We start from the raw sequence: 21,028 nt of genomic DNA, 5'->3' as shown, positions 1-21,028 counted from the left end.
TAGTGAGTATTATACCAAATAAATAATATTCGAGTTGTAGGAAATCTGGAATTAGACATTTGAGGTGATGGTCCTAATTATAACACTTACTTGCTTTGTGACCTTGAAAAAGTCAATGAACTTCTCTGGGCCTCAGTTTTCTTGTCTGTAAAATAAGATTAATAACACTTGGTAAGTCGAGGAGTAGTTGTGACTGCTTTGGAAAGTATAAGCATTAGGCAAATATTGAGGAGACATTTCTTGAGAGCTTAGCTTCATGACAGGACTGTTCTGGATACTGAGTACATTCTCAAAATTGTCTGTATATCTCATTTCAGGTAGGACAAAGTGACACAGAAAGTCCCCAGCTAAAAATAAACACAATAGTATTGTGTTCCCCTAGGTGGAAAAAAGCAAATATTTAAGTTTAAAAGGCTTTTGCCTGGTAAATATAGTCTTCGTAGAGGAACAAAAATAAACAAGATACGATAAATTGCATCAGCATCAAACTCAAGTTTATCAAACCTAGAAAAGAAGAGGTTCCCAGGGCAATTGACCCACAGGAGTAATGCTTCAGGAGGCTGCTTTGGGGACTGACTGCACACCATCCCCTTCTCTGCATTTCTGTAGCCTATAACCTGAACCAGAAAACATGTCGCAATAAAAATTTAATGTCCTTTTAAAATATGACTGCCAAAACTGAATCTGGTTTGTTTAACGTGGTTACTTAACCAGTCCAAGGTTTTCCTTATTCACTCCTTTCTTCATTCATTAGTCAGTATGTACTGGGCATCATGAGTAGGCACAGTCCTCTGGTCCAGGCTATGGGAAGAATAAGGACATAGAATACATAATTACAACATTCATGGAGACCTTGGTCGAAGTGTCTGGATCTCAAACGAATGAAAAAGATATTTACTAGTTAATAAATACTGACCAAGGCAAGCACAACTTTCTAAGACTTAAGCTGACACTCTAGACCAGTGGTTCTCAACCTGTGGGTCGCGACCCCTTTGGAGGTTGAACAACCCTTTCACAGGGGTCGCCTAAGACCATCGGAAAACATATAATTACATATTGTTTTTGTGGTTAATCACTATGCTTTAGTTATGGTTGGGGGTCACCACAACATGAGGAACTGTATTAAAGGGTTGCGGCATTAGGAAGGTTGAGAACCACTGCTCTAGACATTGTACATTCTGCTTTAATCACTTTCTTACAAGCTTTTCTCATATTATTAAAAATTCTCCATAAATACCATTTCAATGACTGGATATCTAGCTACACGGTCTGCCCAACACTTTCTCACAAAAGCTGCCCTGGATTGTAAGACTTGCATTTACACCGATATGTGAATTCATGAAACACTCATCTGCTACTTAGAAACACTGGATAAAACAGACCAAACATGACATGTCTCCTGCAAAGTTTGGGGACTGCCAAGTATGGACTGAAATCTCAATGCCCAAATCATCTCTTTACATTAATGGTTAATAGCAAGTCTCTGAAGCCAGAACACCTGGGTTTGAATCCTACCTCTACCTCTTACCAACTGGGTGACCTTGGACAGGCAGCTAACCTCTCCATGAATAGTTTGCTCACCTAGAGTTGTGGGATTAAAAAAGAGAAATGTTATGAGGAATTGTTCTGGAGGGAAACATAAATTCTTTGCTCTGTGTCTAGCATATAGTAAGTGTTCACTAAATGTTAACTATCACCAGTCACCATGAGCCCAACTATATAGAAGAAACAGAAAACTCAGAGAGAGAAAGAAAAAGTTACAACCAAAATTTAAACCGAGGCTTTCTGACTCCAAAGTCTTTCCCCTACTTCTGCCCATACTAATGGTGCAAAGCTGGTGTTGAACCAAGTAAGGGAGAGTCAGGGTTCAAGAGTCCCTGGGGTTGGAGCCAGAGGGATGGAAAATAACAGAACTGGGGGCAGGTTGGGAGGAAAGTGTGTAAAAGGTTAAGTCCTCTGTCTGGCTTTTGGGTTTGGATAGGAGCCCAGGACTAAGGGGAGAAAGACAATTGTATGATGAGTCACATGTCACGAGGTAGGGCAATGGAGGAGGGTGTTGTGAGTAAGAGTGCAGATGGGTGAAGGAACAAATCAGGAGGAATTGGGACCCCTTAGAAGGCTGTCTGCCAAGGAATTTTTCCTGAACTATATTGTGTTTTAGTACCTGAATTATGGGCCTTGGATTTTATATTGGGGGAGGAATCATGAAAACAGTGAGGGTAAGAGATTAACTTGCCCCATGCCTTTCTCCTTTAAAGACGATCTCTATGACATTTTCAGTGTCCATCCCTCTCTCTAGCACTCTCCACCTGATGAACTCTCCCCGAAGGCCCCATTCTCTTTAGTTTGCTCCCTCCCTGGGGAGACCTAGCCCGCCATACATTCCTCCAGTAAAGGCCTTATCACATTGTATTGTACTAAGTGTTTTCTGACTTTACCTATTAGATTGTGCACCCAAGAAATATTTGCAGAGTGACTGAATGGATGAATAAGTGAATGAGCATTCCTATGCCGTTATTAGGAAAAAGATTATTATCCCACTTATACACGGAGAAACTGAGGCTCAGAGAGTATCAGTTGCTGACTTCACACACAGTGGGCCAGACCTGGGACTGAACCTCCTAAGTCCAAGGTCAGTGCTCTGTCCACCAGCACATTCACCTTGCATCACAACTGAATGGTGGACTGGGCAAGGGCTGGGGAAAATTTACGAGGCAGATAGGCAGGCTGTTTTGGAGACAACAGAGAAGGATTCTAACCCCAACTTAAACTCTCAATGGCCACTTTACCTCTCTGTAACTAGTTTTTAACTTTGAAATGAAAATAATATTAAAAAATCACACCCACTGAACTTTTGGTGAACTAGACTGTGATTTTTAGGACTCGGACTTCATGTCTGTTTTGCTTGCAGCTGGCACATCATGGGTGCTCATTACATATTTGTTAGGAAACTGATGAGTGCAAAGTTGAAATGTACACAACCATTGTCAGTGTCAGCTGAAAAAAGCTATTCTTCCTGTCCCTCGAGGTGTATCCAACACAGTTAATCAGTTCTGGTGGCTAAGCTTTAAGCTCTGCCCTCAACCTCCACCCTCCCCACTGGTGGGTGGGACAATACCTTAGACTGGCCTGATGCAGTCAGAGACAGTCAGCAACCCAGAAGCCACCGCACCATGAGTGTCTCCGTGCTGAGCCCCACCAGACTCCCGGGCAGCATGTCCGGGCTCCTGCAGGTGGTCTCCCTGCTCACTCTGGTTCTGCTGCTGCTCAAGGCAGCCCAGCTCTACCTGCGCAGACAGTGGCTGCTCAAAGCCCTCCAGCAGTTCCCGTCCCCTCCTTCCCACTGGCTGTTCGGGCACCAGCAGGAGGTAAAAGGGAGCAGGACAGGGGATTGAGGGGGAGGGGGCAAGGAAGGCAGGGATCACAGAGCATGGTCATGGTCAGTAAGTCTGCAGGACAAAGCCTTGCTGTGTGAGAAGCACTGGGCCATGGGGGCAAAACCCAGTTGACCCCTCAGGTGGTGGCTCTCATCCCACCATCCCATGTGCTGGTGTGCTCAGTCTGTCAGCTCCTTCTTCCTTAGGCAGGTCCACAGGCTACTTTGGCAGCCCAGCACATTGGGGACAATGGCTGTTCCCCAGTCTCCCTGCTCCAGACACACAGAACGGAACTTCTAGATGCTTCTCTTCACTTGTCCACTCAATCTCATCCTCTCTGTCTAGCCCTGAGCTTCCCGGGAACACAGGCATCGATCTCACAAACCCCTGCCTATGGGGTTCACTGTCTTTGGAGACGACACACAGGGATTTTAAGAAGGTCATAGAGAAATGAGGCTCCCCCAAAGAGTGGCTGGGGGTAATATCAGGAGTAGGGGACCAACCAGCTTGGTTGGTCTGAGACTATGGGATTTTTCAGACTGGTGATTGCAGTGCTAAAACCCTGACAAGTTACTGGCACCTATGAGCTAGAAGACTTCCAGGATGGTCCCAGGTAAGGACTACTGACATCTGAGTTGCGCCATTAAAAAGAATGTCTTTTCCTCCCAGCTCTTATTCCCCAAACCCCTGTCCTGTGAGCTCCCTTTCTGTACCCTCAGACCCAACACAGTGCCTGACACAAAGGGATGCTTGACTCAGGTGTGTGGACTAATAGAGAAAAGAGCAACTTGCAGGTTGGGTGACAGACAGTGCTACCCAGCCAGTTCTGTTAGCACTAGTCCCTGGGGGAAGGGCGCAGGCAAAGTGAGGGGCCTGCACAGAGAGGCGCTGGTGAAGGGTTTGTGGATTGGACAAGGCTGAGGAGAGAAAGAGGCCAAGCCGTTATCAGCAGAGTGGAGCCGAAATGGCAACTGTTCATGTTAGCCTCAGAGAGACGGCCAAAGCCCGGTTTGTTCATGAAAACTATAGTACTAATGACTTCCAGATTATTTGTTGATTTGGAGAGATGTTACTTTAATTGATGTGGTTGTCACCTTTCTGAGCTAGGACTTGACAGGAGGCACCACTAAAAACTCCTCCAGTGACTATCCTATTACTCTGATGATATTAGATGATATGTAGACTCAGTAAGTGGATATTTATATATTTATATAACAAATATTATTCATGCAGCCAAATTTTCCTTGCTTTTATAATACTGCTTAAGATTTTTCACCTATTCAATACCTGTCATTGGCTAAGTCAGGAATTGAATGACAAGTTGCATCAACATTGAAGCTAAATTTTCAGGCCATATGACAAGTGGCAAGGTGGGCAGTTAAGCATGTGCGCTCTGTTACCAAGTTATCTAGATTCATATCCCAGCTTTCCACATACTTTAAATGTCCGCCCTACGACTACATTCCCTCGTCTGTAAGTTGAGGAAGATAACAATAGCTATAGCACTCAAGAGCGTTATTATAATGTCAGGATAGTGCATGGCACAGACCAAGGGCCACTGTTACACTTACTCTATATGAATATAAATAATTTTAATGCCCGTGAAGGACAACCATGTTGAAAGTACAAACTCACTGCATTAAGTACCGATGGAATCTGACAGGGACTATAATAAGGGGACCTAACATATTTGGAATTCAACTAACCCAAACTACCCAATTGGTTCCCCTACGCCACCCCATGTAATTTCTTGAAAACAGGCATACCTGCTATACCAGCAGAGCCCATGTCTGATGACTGCTTCTGTGACCACATTATTACTTGTCCATCTACTCCCTTTGTGTCTTCAGTTCCCAGGATCAGCCAGGTGTGGACAATTAACTCTAGGAGCACTACTGTGTTCAGTGGCCAAAGCAGTGGGGCCAGGTCAACTATGGCTATTTGCCTACAGAGTTGTCACCCCTGCCTCCATGGGCACCATCCCCTCTACAAGAGTCTCTACTGGCTCTGGACACACATGCTCAGGGACCGATGGCAGTCTCAAATGGCTGAATGGTGCTCTAGCAGACCAGTGCATGCCCAAAAGGAACAGAGAGAAGAATGGAAATGCAGAACACAGTTTAGTGCTCTGGGTCCCCAAAGGGAACTAATGACAGTGCCCAGGAGCAGAATTTTAGGGAAGCTGACAGGCTTTGGCACCAAGAAATCAGAAGGAAGGCGTGCTACTGTGCTGAAAAAGAGTGTCCCAGGCCCCTCCTGAGCCAGTAGGAGGGGATCCTGGAGCAGCAGGTAAGGTTGCCGGGATGGTACGAGGCTCCCACTGATCAGTCCCCACGTTGGACCAAAGCAGAATGGCAGCCCCAATAACACACATGATCTGGAGCATAAAGTATCCTCCTTAAGTACTTCAAGCAGGACCCTTCTCAGGTCATGGTGGAATTGCCTGCCCACCTGAACCCCAACTCGGACGTAAGCTCCCTGATAGCAGGCACTTTTGTTGTTCACTGCTGGAACTCTAGCAACTAGGATGGAAGTTGGCCCAAAGAAAGTGCTCAATACATAGTCATCAAATAAATGAATGAGTGAATCCACCTACTCAAATGCTCATGTGTGTATTTGCTCATCTACTATGGTGGAGACATTTTGGGGTGTGTTCCTGGCCCACCTGCTCTGAGATTTCTTTCCCCACAAAGGGTGGACCCCAGGCACATCTGGTTGTAGCAGGTGAACACTTTGGCCATATTACAGTCAGATTCCCAAATAGGATTCCCATTGCCCCTCAGACATGACATGTGGTAGAATAGTGTCACTCAGGAAGGGTACAAGTGCTGTTCTCCTCCATGTGGGCTTAGCTCAGTGAGGACGGGCACTGTTTTCTATTTATTTGTGACCATATTGCCAGCTTCTAGATAATTGTCATGTAGACCTCAGTAATCATTTGGTAAGAGAATGAAAACATGTATGTACAGAGAGAAAGAGTGAGAGACTCAGTCCTGGCAGCTCTCCAGTCCCTGGTTCTTCCCCTTCTACTCCCTGGCTGCCTCCTACCCTTAAGCTCTGTGGAACACACTGGGACCCTCAGTCTTCTCTTTGTCCCTCTTTTTCTCACATTAGCTCAAGATTATATCTGTCACTTGCAACAAGAATTTTCATCAGGATTCATTATTCACTCTCCTACACAAGCTTATTCATTCCTTCTTGCACTTCTTTGTTCCTTTAAAAATAAGGCAATCTCCTATAAGCCATGTTCTGTGCTGGCTCTAAGAACACAGAGATTACAGATATTAAAGGTAAGTTTGCCAATATGGGCCCAACAATTAGCCACAGAGTTGAAATACAATAATAGAGACACTCAGGTTGCTGTGGGAATGCTAGGATCAACAGTTTTGGATTAAGTTCAGCTCACCTGGGCATATCCTTTCAAGAGTTCCTCATTCCTCACAGGATAATGTAATAATCCATCCCCAATCATAGGTGTGCCTTGCTCATTACACAATGGTACTGCTTTGTTAGGGATGCTTAACAAAGTGGGTGGCTAAAACAACAGAAACTGAGTGTGTCACAGTTCTGGAGAGAAGACCAAGATCAAGGTGCTGGTAGGGTTGGCTCCTTCTGAAAACTGTGAAGGATCCATGTGCTCAAGGCTTCTGTCCTTGACTAGTAAACCACTGTCTTCTCCACATGTCTCTTCATATCATCTTCCCTCTGTGAGTGACAGATTCTGTGTCCAAAGATCCCCCCTTTTATAAAGACAGTTATATTGGATTAGGGCCCGTCTACTGACCTCACATTAACTTAATTACTCCTTTAAAGATCCTATGTTCAAAAAAGTCACATTCTGAGGTTTTAGGTATTAAATCTTTCAACATATGAATTTGAAATAAACACAATTCAACCAATAACTAATATAACTAGTAAGTCTGTCATAACTCAACCTTTATCAAATTCGTACTATGTGTAAGATTCTAAGGGCAGTTCTGAGTGAGTATAACCAAGAAAACAGGGGTCTACCCATGCATGTGGTGCCTTGGTGTATGACCTAACAATTAGCGTTGAGAAAAACAGGTTTTATTTACAATATTCCAACCTCAGGGGGTCTGGAGCACTTCAGCTCAGAGCCCTGTTCCCCCACAAGACCTGGCACTTCCCTTAGTCCTCAGGAGGCTATGGACCAAAAACAAACCCAATAGTTCCCCATCTCCTTATTTGTACTTAGGCCAGCTGTTGCAAGAGTCCTCCAGTCCCTCTGGAAGGTACACTTGTAGGTTTGAAAGTCACCATCCTCACACAGCAGCTCTCCCCTTCAGGATCTGAGGTATGTTGTCCTCAACCTCCATATAACAATCCAGAAAAGCATGTGCTGTGTTACACTGGATCATGGTGAAGTGCAGGAAAGGCACAAGTCGTAGGATAGTGTCCTCTCCATATGTCCCGAGTTCCAAGAGCCCAGATAGAGTCGGAATCTGCAAGGCAGAGTCCTTGGTGGCTTCAGAGTCAGCTAGAGATGGCACGATCAAAGCAGCAGCATGTCTGCTTTCCATGCCACATGGCCAGATCATCCCTATGAACTGCGCAACTGCTTGCTGCTTCCCACAAGGCTGCTACATCACGTCGCCTTCTCTCAAGGTTGTCCCCCTTCTTTTAAGTCCTGACCCACAACTTCTTATGTGACTTCATTTCTGTCTCCTTCCACAGTGAGCTATATTTGCCAGATTCCCCATATTGTTTACACTATTTCCGCTGCCATTTTTAGTCAGGGCAAGAGTGACTCAGTGATCCCAGGTCTCCACCTTCCCTGGCTACATCAGATACATTCTGAAAGTCACCTACACACTTTTTGCACCAGAGCAGTAGCACAGCTATTGTCCAGTTACCTGCTTGCCATAGATATGCAAAGTATCTTAACGCAGTATCATCTGCTTTCCCTTACCCCATCCCTCAACTAATGGGCTGTGGGGTACATTTCTGTTTTAGGGAACTTTCACTCTGTACACTGTTTCATGAGGGCTCAACCAGAAGCCAGAATCTGACTTTAGACCAAGTCTTGATGAAGAGCAAGAATTCAGATCACAGGCTGGCTCATCAGAAACAGTTCCAAGCTTCTAATCATGGCTGATAGATCCATAATTATCTTCTCGTGGTGGTCCTACCTTCACTACCACTCCAAGTACTAGATCCAAGGAGAAAGGTTTTGTTGATTTGTCTTTCCCTTGCTTACAGTTCCAAAGTGACCAGGAGCTACAACAGCTTCTAAAAAGGGTAGAGAAATTCCCATGTGCCTCTCCTCGCTGGCTGTGGGGGAGCGAAGTCAGCTTTGTGGTTTACGACCCTGACTACATGAGAGTGATCCTAGGAAGATCAGGTGAGAGCAAAACCTGAATCGCGGCTGGAGCAGCTCTTCCCTCTGTGTTCTGACATTCCAGAAGAGACATTAGTTCTGCCATCATTACCGGAGCCCTCTACAACCACACTCCCAGCCCACTAGCCAGATTAAGGCCAATGATATCTGCTCTAACTGAAAGCTTAAAGAGCTGTGTGGGGCCAATTTTTTTGTTATTGTGTCTTTCTCTTTCTTTCTTTCTTTCTTTCTTTCTTTCTTTCCTTTTTTAAGTATATTTTATTGATTATGTTGTTACAGTGGTTCCAATTTTGTTTTTTTCTTTGCTCCCCTCTACCCAGTACCCACTTTCCCTTCAGCAATCCCACCCCTCTTAGTTCATGTCCATGGGTCATTCATATAAGTTCTTTGGCTTCACCCTTTCTTATATTATTCTTAACATCCCCCTGTCTATTTTTTACCAACTGATTATGCTTCTTAGTCCCTGCACCATTTCCCCATTTCTCCCCCTTCCCCCTCCCAGCTGATAACCCTCCAAATGATCCTCATACCTATGATTCTGTTCCTATTCTGGTTTGCTTAGTTGGATTTTGTTTTTATTTTTTAGACTCAGTTGTTGATAGTTGTGAGTTTGTTGTCATTTTAATGTTCATAGTTTTGATCTTCTTTTTCTTAAGTAAGTTGTTTTGATATTTCATATAAAAATGGCTTGGCGAAGATGAACTCTTAGCTTTACCTTGTCTGGTAAGCACTTCATCTGCCCTTCCATTCTAAATGATAGCTTTGCTGGATGGAGTAATCTTCATTGTAGGTCCTTGCTTTTCATCACATTGAATACTGCTTGCCAGTTCCTTCGTGCCTGCGAAGATTCTTCTGAGAAATCAGCTGATAGTCTTATAGGCACCCCCACCCCGTAGGCAACTCGGGCCTCTCTCTTGCTGCTTTTAGGATTCTCTTTATCTTACCCCTTTGGCATTTTAATTATGATGTGTTTTGGTGTGGTCCCCTCTGTGTCTATTTCTTTCTTCTTTCTTTCTTTCTTTCTTTCTTTCTTTCTTTCTTTCTTTCTTTCTTTCTTTCTTTCTTTCTTTCTTTTCTTTCTTTCTTTCTTTCTTTCTTCCTTCCTTCCTTCCTTCCTTCCTTTCTTTCTTTCTTTCTTTTTTTCTGTTTTTGTTCTCCTTTAACCAGATCGAGATGATCTGTTATGTAAATTACCCCCAATCTGAAAGACAATTTCCTGTCCACCCTGACTTAGGTTTGGCTCCTCTAATTGTTGCCTGTCCTGGGTCATGGGGTGACTAAGCCCCAACAATTGTAAGAAGACGACAGACTTCCGTGTTTCCTCTGCCACTGGGGATAGAGCCAAATGAGCATCCTAGTCCTCTGGGTGTTCTGCTGTCAGGACACCGAGTCTGCCTTCCTGCGACCACACTGACTATTAGGACAGAGAGACTTTGGGATTGGAGGCATGTGAGAAGTCGCCTCAGAAAATATGTCAGCTAACAACAACCAAGAGGGGATGGCAGCACTTGGTCCTGACCTGAGCAGCCTCCTGGGGGCTTCTGCCTTGTTTGGTCCCCTTAGCTTTTGTAATGTCTTTCCATACCTTTCAGACCCAAAGAATCATGGCACCTACAGATTCCTGGCTCCCTGGATTGGTAAGTATGTCTGATCAGAACTGTGTGGTCCACCTGCCTTACCAACAGCTATCTCTTTGGCTCACAGAGAACAAGAAGTAACTACTGCCATATCACCAACCTCATCTCTGAATCAAGCTTCATTTCTCTTCTAATACAACCCTCACCTTTTCTGGGTCATGGTGAGAGCCCCCCTGAAACTCAGCCTCTCCTCATCATTTATGAGTGCTCCCAATGTTTTCAGAGTGACATTTATTTACGTTCTTCTGTGACCTGCCCCCCCTACTTATTTCAGCCTTTTTCTCACAGCTGTCATAATAGCAACCTATGTACCTGATACTTTGGGAAATCCACATTCCTGAAATATATGGGTCTTTCATGCCTTTCCATGATGTGCCTTCTTCTGACACCCTTAGTTTCTTCTAAATTGTCCCAGTCATCCTTCTGATTCTTCTTACCTCCGCTGACACACCTATCTGTTGTCCAGGGTTTGGTTTGCTCTTATTGAACGGACAGAAGTGGTTCCAGCACCGGCGGATGCTGACCCCAGCCTTCCACTATGACATCCTGAAGACCTACGTGGGGATCATGGCCGACTCTGTCCGAGTGATGCTGGTTAAGTGCATGCGTCTCTCACCTGCACACACCCACTCACAGCACAGTTCACCTGGTCCACTCTAGAACATGTGGGTCCTTCCCACATCCGTCAGACACAGTCAGCCAGAATAACACAGCCAACCAGAACTTATTATGTAACAGAGCTTCCCAAAAGTCGATGGGACAGGGGGTTCTTAGGTACCAGCTTGGATCCACACTACTTTGGTCATTGCCAAGGGAAAGGAGGGCCATGGTAGAAACAGGGTATGCTCTTCACTCACCTTCACACTTCAGCACAGTGGACTAGAGCAGCTGTCATTCCCTTGACAGCAAGACAAACTGCCACTGGCAGGCCTGGAGTGGCAGCTTCAGTGGCAGGGTGGACATTTCAGGATGTCATTCAGGTAAGCTCTGGCCTGTGGTGCAGGGCTTCAGCATGAAATTGAGTTACTCCATAGAAGGAAATGGAGGTTACATCAGCTCTCACAGAGCCAAGTCCTGCCACCATATGCCGTTTCCTGGTTTCTATGTCAACCACGATCTGATGTGATGAATGTGAGGAATTTAAGTCCTTGAGGTCCCTTCCTTAAAAGACTTAGTACTGGTCACTTAGGTTTCTCCTTGCCTTGACACATTTGCTACCTAGAGTTGGAATTCACCTGTCCTTCAGGTCTAGCTTAACCTCAGACATGATTCCCTGTCCATCCCCTGAGAAACAGTGTTTTCTGGTCTGCCTAAAGGTGGTTACCATCATTACTTACTCCCCGAATTCAAAACTAATTCAGACCATTATGAGAGAATCTGTTTAATTATATAATCAAGGTTTCTGAGAATACAGTTCTCACATTACAAACATGTGCTTTACAGTCTGAATATGCTGTATATAATGCCTCTGTTCTGGAAAGTGAGGGATTCCAAACAAGTGTCTGCAGAGATGGAGAGACAGCTTAGTTTTCTCAACAGAGGTCCTCTGGGGCTGTAGAGTTGTGTCAATGTCCCCCTCCCACCACAGGACAAATGGGAGGAGCTCATCAGCCAGGGCTCTTATCCGGAGATCTTTGAACACGTCTCCATGATGACCCTGGACACCATCATGAAGTGCGCCTTCAGCCAGCAGGCCAGCGTCCAGACAGACAGGTTAGTGATGATCCTTCAGTGCAGGGTTTTTGCTTCTATCAACTGACATGGACTCACCAGAGAGGCAGTTCGGGCAGCTGGGATGCTCACCAGCTCAAAAGCAAGAGTCTGCTGAGAGCTGCTGACCATGGACAAATTCCAGTTCAGACCAAAGCTTGTCTCAGCCACAGATCCCTGATCCCTGCCACAAGAACAATCCTGGGTCCTCTATCACATATAAAAGACCAAGGGTCTCAAGGGCTGTAAGACAGAAGCAGCAAACGCCTCAGTGCCACCTGTCCCCACTGTTTGTGGAGACTGCCACCTAGAACCCCCTCCATCTCCAGGACAGAGGCCTCTCAATACCCTAGTCTTTTCTGTATCTTCTCTCTTCAGGAACTCCCAGTCCTACATCCAGGCCATTGGGGATGTAAAAAATCTCTTTCGTTCTCGAGTGAGGAATTTCTTCCTCCAGAACGACATCATCTACAGGCTGACTCCTGAGGGCCGCCGGAACCACCAGGCCTGCCAGCTCGCCCATCAACACACAGGTTGACTCCACCTCCTGGGCTGCTCCCGTCCTTCATCAGGCACATCTTAAAGGGACTGGCCCTGACCTCAGGAAGAGCCTGGCCCCCTGCAGCCCTTCAGGAGCTGTGACACACCCCTGCTGGGTACCCTCTGGTGCAGGGCCTGGGAACAGGGATGAAAAGGTGCAAGGGCCTGTGAGGGGGTTGACCTGCATCACCTTATTGGTGGTGTCACCCCTGCAAGCAGCATTCACGCAGAGCCTACTCCATGGCTGTGCTACTGAGGGAAGGCCTGACTTGCAATCAGACAGTGCTAGAGCTCTCACCTCTGATGTGCAAACCCACGCCCACCCTCATCCTGATTGTGACAGCCTAACCAGAGCAGTGTGGGGTGCAGGTGGGTCCCCTGGGGGTTTTGTATCTGGATACCCACAGCCTTCAGCTCTGCCTGGGGTCCACTGTTCTGGGACAGACCGAGTGATTGAGCTGAGGAAGGCACATCTGCAGGAGGAAGAAGAACTGGAGAAGGTCAGGAAAAAGAGGCACCTGGATTTCCTAGACATCCTCCTCTTTGCCAGAGTGAGTGCATGTAGGAGGGGCCTATGGCTACACCCAGAAGTGCAGAAGAAGGAACAAACCCTGCTCTCTCACTGTGCTTTCCCCAGATGAAGAATGGGAACAGCTTGTCTGACAAGGACCTCCGTGCCGAAGTGGACACATTTATGTTTGAGGGCCATGACACCACAGCCAGTGGCATCTCGTGGATCCTCTACGCTCTGGCTGCACATCCCGAGCATCAGCACAGGTGCCGCAAGGAGATCCAGAGCCTCCTGGGGGATGGCGACTCCATTACCTGGTGAGTTTCAGAGATAGGACAGCCTGGCCCACTCGGGTAGACAAGAAACCCGGGTCTGCCTGGGCCCTGCCTGCCCTCAGGTTGGGCTGCCTTCATTTCAGGGATCACCTGGATCAGATGCCCTACACCACCATGTGCATCAAGGAGTCACTGCGACTCTATCCACCTGTACCAGGTGTCGGCCGAGAGCTCAGCAAGCCAATCACCTTCCCTGATGGACGCTCCTTACCCACAGGTCTGAACTTCAGCACACTCACTAACCTAGGCACTGAGCAAGAACACATGACATGTCAGATCCTCATGTCCTAGAGCCATTCTGAACCTCTCTGGTCTTGTTTCTTCAACACTAAGTGGATGCTTACTTTCAAGTTTGTAGTTTGGATGAGGAATATAAAATGCCTTGCACAGAGTTGGACCACAACAAAAGTTCAATAAATATTAGCTCCCCTTTCTACTCACAGAGAATAATACATTTCAGTACATTCACTCAAACAGGGTTCATCTCGGCTCTGCATCTCACATGAATAGAATTCCAAGTTTCTGTCACTCCCCTGGACTAGTGTTCCATCACATTTAGAATCCGTGCTTTTATGACACCACAGTATTTCATTCTATGGCACTGATGTCCTAAATTCTAACACTCCATGATCCATCTCAACTCCACATTACAGGACTCTAGTCGCAATTCTGTCTGCATTGCCACGTCTATTTGAATATCCTTTGTGACCATTGCAAAGAACTGTATAACGTACTTGCCAGTTAATATATTAATGACTCAATCAATCAAATCTTCTTCACAAAAGGATGCTGGACTCCTGATCCAGCATCCAGAATTTCACTCTAAAATTCTGATTCTCTGAGATGTGAGGGTTGCAGAGGTGATCAGACAAGGGTAGGGGTACTTGTGGTTTCTTTCTTGGGGCCCAGGCAAGTAGGAAGGAAAATCAGCAAATCAATTGCCATAGGTCAGATGGCCCAGCCTCTGAGGAGCCCACAGGTTGATGGCAGAGAGCAGCTGATGACCAGATCTGAGAATCCTACCATGGTTGGAGACCACCCAATGGTTCACCTATGGTCTGAATCCCAACCCTGACACATCTTAGTTGTGGGATCATAGTCTTGCTGCTCAGCCTCTCTGGAGGTCAGGTGCCTCATCTGAACAATGGGAATATGAGTGACCTCCCTGGAGGGTTGTTGTGAGGATTGAATGTGTTAATGCCTAATCCCCAAGGGCTCATGGATGGTACTTGAGAGATATGTTGTATGTTGAGTTGCTCCAAGAAGTCAGCCTTCAGTTCCTTCTTGTTCCTCAGTCGTGGAACATGGTTATCTCCGCCTAACGTGTGCACATGTGCTTTGCCGTGTCCACCCTCCTCTACTGCGATAGGATCATGTCATTGGGAGTGACTCTCATTGTGGCTCCCAACCGTTTTGTGCGTGCACGTGCCCCTGCTGCCATGTGTATGACCAGCCTTCTCTCTTCTCCTCGCCCTACAGGAATCAAAGTCTTACTTTCTTTCCACGGTCTTCACCACAATCCGAAGGTGTGGCCCAACCCAGAGGTATGATGGCTGTGGGAGGGAGGATGCGCTGATTTCTCTAGACTAACACCTCCTCCTGTTTCTAGCCCCAGGAGTCTTGTTCCCTCATGGACTGGAAGCAGGGGCCTGACCCTACTATCCTCCCCTGGTGCTCTCTCTGCAGGTGTTTGACCCTTCCCGTTTTGCACCGGGTGCTAATCTACACAGCCATGCTTTCCTGCCCTTCTCAGGAGGATCAAGGTGCGGTGTCCTGTACTTGGGAGGGTGGGGGCACATCACCAGATGCATATGACGAGACTGTGACCTCCTACACTCATATGTGGTGTCTAAAGTTATGCCCCTTTATGTTGGGAAGGAGATGTTTCTTTATATGTACAAAAGAAGGGTGACATTTCATGGCATAACACAGACAATTTTCCCACTGATTTTCTCTTAAAAACAATTGATTGTCCTTATTTTTATGATTTTTCCAATGTTGGACTAATTAGACAGTGGGACCATAGTATATAAATCTCATTTTAAATAAAGAATTTTGCCACCCGGATAAGTTGTCGTGGTTACGTGAATATTGCTATGCAGTCAAACTTGGGTGGGATAGACTGCAAAAACAGAGAGGCACACATTGGCCTGAAACCCTTCAATTGGCGACTTTCCCTCTTTGCCACCCACAATTCAGTGTCAGTCATTGTTCTAAAATGCAGTTACTCTGATGTTTTCCTCACTTCAGGAATACTTCTCAGAGTTAAAATTTTTCATGCAAATTAAACTTCAGGTTGCTTTTCACAATTACAGGTAGTATTAAAAGGAGTTTCTTTCCCTTCCCACAGAGCAGTACAGCCACTGCCCGTTCTACGTCTCTGATCTGCCACTCACTGTATCTGTGATACTTCCATGTGTTTGGATTTCCAACTGCCTTCCTTGTCCTAACTGTTTAAGCCCTATTCGTGAGTGGTGAACACCGATGTATGCCTCTTTCTTTTTGCAATCGATCCCAACAAAAGTTTTACTGCATAGTAATGGTCACAGAAGCGTGATTACTTTTCCAGTTGGCAAAATTCTTTTTATAACATGGGCTTCATATACCATTGTCCCACTGTCTATACAGTCTCATGTTGTCAGAAAGCATAAAGCTAAGGACAATCACTGCTTTTGAGAAAAAAAAAAACCCCACTACTTCATATATGACACACAGCATTTGAAAGGTTCCTGGTGTGTAAAATATACAACATCCTTGAAATGGCTAATGAGCTGGACGATTACACTCAAAAGCAGCTGCTGTAGAAAATACTCCTGTGAGTAGTAATTCCATAAACTTTGTGCTTGGTTACTAGGAGTTTCACTGAATCAATAAGTCTGTTAAATCTTCAAATGGTGAGTCAACATTCAAAAAATAGGCTTTGAACAATTGTTCCTCCAGAGGTTGATTGGCTCTAGTCTTTGGATTTTCCCAGGACTGTCCTTCCTCCTGGACCATGGCTACAAGTCATGTGGCTGCCACTAGAGGGTAGGAGAGCACTAGGCAACTCAATTCCTAGGTAGAACTCGTGTTTACCCTTTTTTTATTTTTTATTTTTTTTTCATTTTAATTTACTTCACAATTCAATTAACTTCCTTCAAATATAACTGTATTCCTTGAGGCTGGCTCTATGTGCCAAGTCCTGTGCTAGGAGATGGGAAAGACACTGTCCCTGCCTCCAGGTGTTGACAGTCAAGAAGCAAACCCTCTGCTTAACAAAAACATCATTCCTTCTTTCTTTCATTCACTCACTCATCATTCATTGAGCAGATTGTTGAATGTTCTGTGTTTCTTGCACTGTCCTGGGCAATGGACCATGATGTATCCTTGAATAAAACACTAATAATGCCTTGAGGATCTGAGAGATAGAGATACAGGCAACAGAGGGGTTAAGGATGGGATGTCCTTTGATTTAGTCTTGAGCATGTGGCAGGCAGGGGTGGAGGGAGGACCTTCTCTGTGATCTCAACGACATGAGCTCAGTTAGGAAGTGGAGCTGGACAGCTGAGAAGTGAGTGAGGCAATAACCCATAGAGGCCTTTGATGCCAGCTGAGGCATTGGGACAGGTGCTACCTGTGATGGTTGAATAGAAGGGGTTGAACTGAGCTCTGGCTTCAGTATAGATGGAGGGGAGGCAGGGAGACAGAAAGGTGCAGGTGAGGAGACAGACACATGTCAAGGAGAGACATTTGTGCAGTAGAATAAGAAGCTACAGAAGCTGGTTGAGTAAGGGGATGAGGGAGAGACAAGAGTCTGGATCATTCATTGAGAGGCTGGTGGTGCACCTAGTTGAAGGTTGCTAATCCCTGGTTATCCCAGGAGCTTCCCTGTTGCCATTTGGATTTTCTTACACAATTTCATCTCTCCATCTTACAGAGGATCAAGATCAGGTTGACCCTCTCGATGGGGAGCACCTGAGAGTGTGGCCCATTCCTCTCTTTCAGACCCTGACATGGCCTCCACTTGAGAAACCAGAAACTGCTTGTGGAAGGAGTGAACAAATTGATATTTAAATTTTTAATGATTCCCTTGCCTTGATTTGGTGGCTTAGGACAATGGCCTTCCACTAACAGAAATCCATGTCAATGAGAACAAAAGCAGGAGTTAGAAACTACTCCTGGAAGAGAGGTTGGCTTTGTCAATGTTCATGAACAGAAAGTGAGGCAAGGTTAGCGGGATAGAAGTATGTGTGGCCTGAAAGGAAGGAGATCGGATTGAGTCACATCCAAATGCCAGGTTCCTGGGAAGGGCTCAGAGGCCAGTGTCCGCCAAGCTCAAAACAGGGTTTAAGACCATTTCACATGTTGTTTTCTCTCCCTGGACCAGGAACTGCATTGGGAAGAATTTTGCCATGAACGAGCTAAAGGTGGCGGTGGCCTTGACCTTGCTTCGCTTTGAGCTTGAGACAGATCCTTTCAGGGTCCCCATCCCCATACCAGAAGTTGTGTTGAAGTCGAAGAATGGAATCCACCTGCAGCTCAAGAAGATCCTCTAATCCTGATGGGACAAGAGCAAGCTCTGAGAGGCTCCTTCCTGCCACCCTGTCTCCTTGTTACCCTCTTCCATTCCATGTCTATCTTACCAATTCCTGCTTTCCATCTGCCCTCCTCCTACCACTCTGCCTGATCTCCTCCCTCTGGTCCTTTGCATCTCCCTATCTTTTTCACTTCCTTCCTGCTTGTCTTTTTCTGTATTAATTTCCTGTGCATTCTGTAATAATTTACTATAGTTTCAGGGACATAACACACCACACCTTTTCGCTCCTAGGGTTCTGGAGTCATAAGTCTGAAATGGGTTTCACAGGACCACAACCAAGGTGTTGGCAGGGCCATGCTACCCCCAGGGCTCTAGTAGAGAATCTCTACCTTTGTCTTTCCAGCATCTAGAACTGCCTTATTATACCCCTTGGCTCCTGGTGCTTTCCTCTGTACACAAATCCACCAGCACCCTCAAAGTTCTCTTTGCTTATGTCTTCGCATTGCCTTCTCTGTTATGAGGACATTTCTGACTACAGAGGCCCGCTCAGATAAAACAAGACATAGTCACACCTGGCAGGGATTAGACCGAGGACATCCTGGAAGCCATCATTCAGCCTACTTGGTCCCTATGTGACTGACATCAGTTCTTCTTCGCATTTCCCTTCTGCATATTTCCTCTCTACCCATTTGTCAATCCCACACCCTCCCCTTCTTCCTTCCTCCCTGAAATAAAGTTCCTATCTCATATGAAGTGCATGTTTTACCTTGGGAGGAGCTGGATAGAGAGAACAGAGAAAAGGGCAGGAAAGAGAGATGAGACAAGCCAGGGAGATATCTGCTCTGTGGTGCCAGGACCCATCACCTCAGAGGCCACGGAGGGGACAGCTGTCCAGGAGGCACTTGGAGGAGCCCAGGTGGGCATATAGGTGTGACCAGTGAGAGAGGATGTCAGTGAACAGCTGGTGACACTTTCCCACAGGACAAGCTCTGGCGGTCCACTGCATCTCATGTCAGCTACTCTAAGGGCAGAGGGGTTTCTTCAACCCTGCCACATTGGTGACCATGAGGTGGTAGTCCCCTGACCCTGAATTCTGTTCCTGCTGTAGTCCTCTCACACCACTCTCAGCCCAACCCTGTTCTCTTGCTGGTTGTATACAGATTCTCCTCCTGTCCCACCCCTGCCATTCCTAGGCCAGGGTCCTGGATGCCCTAAACAGACCTCAGTTCACCCCTCTGCCCTCGGTGGCATGCCTTGTTCTGCTTCTATGAAGGGCTTCTCCACCATCCAGTACCTGCAGCCCGGATCTCCTTCCCAGTCCCCTGGCCTCCTGGGTCACTGTGCTGGTTCAGCCCTGCTCTAAGAAGGAGCAGGGTGGGTTCTCAGTGCCTGACTGAGATATAGAGCAGAAAAGGGAGCTGAGAGCATCCTGAACAGGAAGTACGGCAGATCCCCTGACATCAAGTGAAGAAGAAGGTCTGGGTGGCCATGCTCAGAAAGCACAGGACAAAGTAAACTTGGAATTCTCGGTAGTCAGCCATATGCACACGTGCTCTAACCACAGCATTCCACAAGGGTGAGGAGAGGGACAAATGAATGACCCTGCTGGCTTCAGGTATTGAGAAAAATCCAGTCTGAGTTCATGGTCACACGCACAACTGCATGACACATACATAGAGACACCTCCGGGCAGCCATGCCCCTAAGTGCCCTGCCACACCACGCTCTACCACACACACATGTACACCATACCTGGGATCAGAGGACACAGAAGGGTATGCTAAAGAGCTGAAAGCAAAACTGAACTTCATCTTTGGTGCTGTCTGGTCCCCAGCCTCTGCCTTCCCCTCTCACACGGAGCCTACACTTTCCCTCTGGCTCCATATATCTAAGCTCTAGTATCACTTACTCATGCCCTCAGAGAGAGTCAGTACTACCTATGGAGCCTTGGCAAAAGAGCCCAGAATCAGGCATTCAGCTCAAGCTCCTCCCTGATGAACATCTTGGCAGGTTCCCTCCCTTAACATTGAAGAGGGATAATGGCCTCCTCCAATCCTGCCTCACAGGCCTCCTGACTGTCCAAAGATAAGAAAAGGAGACATGCCTTAGACTAGGAGCCGCCCATGGGCCAGGGTTGCTTATGACCACTGGGCTCAGTCACCAGGTGACAGCTGTGGAAAAGGTATCTTCACTTGTGCAGAGAAAAGTCTGTCCAGGGACAGAACAGAGGGGGACATTGGTGTCATGGTGAACACTCTGGCTAAGGTTTCTGCATCCCAGCCTTAGGTGGGCAACACGGTCTAGGTCTTAACAGGGCTCTGTAGGACTGAGCCATTGCCCATGGCCAGCCTTCCAGGATCGTGGCCTTCTCCTGAGAGGGGAAGCATCAATAGCGGAAGGATGTTTCTGTAGATGGTCCACCCCCAGAGCAACATAGACACATCCCCATACCCTAGGGCTAGAATTCTCCTCTGTTGCCCCTTCCCCAGTGTCAGGTGCCCTCCCTCCATGCCTTCTCATTCCTGGACTGGAGCTCACTAACAGACTTAGACCTTGAACCCTAGAGGGGTATGTAGCCATCAGGTAGCTGCTGCAGAAATTATTGGGGAAGGATCCCTGATTCATCATGAGGTCTAGCCTGAGTTCCTCCCAAAGTCCTTCTTTGCACATCATACCTCACACTATCTTAAGGCCTGACTCAAGCACCATGTCTGTCACCTTCCCCAGAGCAGTGGGTGACTGGGACACAGACATTGACGATGGAAGATGTGCCACAGAGACCCCTATGAAGAGGGTAGAATAAATATTATACTTGTGAAATTATAGTCCATATTCCTTCACCTTCGCAGTGGTTACTTGGGTGTAAGCTTTAGAAGTGTATTGCTCTGTACATTTTTGCTTTAAACAAATTTTCCTTATGCTATTTTCCAAACACACATACACAGAGAGATGAACATAAAGAGAGACACCCATCTCAGTGAAGGGGCAAGCCCCCAAAACCATCCCTCTGTTATGTGGACTGGGCGAGTGCCTGGTCATAACCA

The 21,028-nt window shown here is 46.5% G+C and overlaps 1 protein-coding gene across 1 annotated transcript; it reads left to right on the top strand.

The window, feature by feature from the left end:
* The first annotated feature begins 3,119 nt into the window (after nt 1-3,119).
* On the top strand, nt 3,120-18,732 carry LOC150014847 (cytochrome P450 4A11-like). Its single transcript, XM_090269400.1, has 12 exons — nt 3,120-3,368; nt 8,598-8,739; nt 10,329-10,373; nt 10,840-10,967; nt 11,962-12,086; nt 12,462-12,616; nt 13,068-13,174; nt 13,261-13,451; nt 13,553-13,686; nt 14,949-15,013; nt 15,156-15,232; nt 17,836-18,732. Exons 1-12 carry the CDS (start codon nt 3,174-3,176, stop codon nt 18,002-18,004), a joined length of 1,533 nt encoding a protein of 510 aa, XP_090125526.1. The 5' UTR covers nt 3,120-3,173; the 3' UTR covers nt 18,005-18,732.
* Nucleotides 18,733-21,028: the final 2,296 nt, after the last annotated feature.

This window comes from Furipterus horrens, unplaced genomic scaffold (genome assembly GCF_987537825.1).
Source record: "Furipterus horrens unplaced genomic scaffold, mFurHor1.1.pri manual_scaffold_3, whole genome shotgun sequence".
Classification (NCBI taxonomy): Eukaryota; Metazoa; Chordata; class Mammalia; order Chiroptera; family Furipteridae; genus Furipterus; species Furipterus horrens.
The sequence above is the reverse complement of the archived record's forward strand: the minus strand, read 5'-3'. Positions and strand labels throughout refer to the sequence as shown.

Excerpts from the sequence above, each read along its gene's own strand:
- LOC150014847 (XM_090269400.1), top strand. The coding sequence starts at position 3,174 with ATGAGTGTCTCCGTGCTGAGCCCCACCAGACTCCCGGGCAGCATGTCC. Across the intron at positions 10,968-11,961 it reads ACTCTGTCCGAGTGATGCTG|GACAAATGGGAGGAGCTCAT; the intron begins GTTAAGTGCATG and ends CTCCCACCACAG. Across the intron at positions 15,014-15,155 it reads AGGTGTGGCCCAACCCAGAG|GTGTTTGACCCTTCCCGTTT; the intron begins GTATGATGGCTG and ends CTCTCTCTGCAG.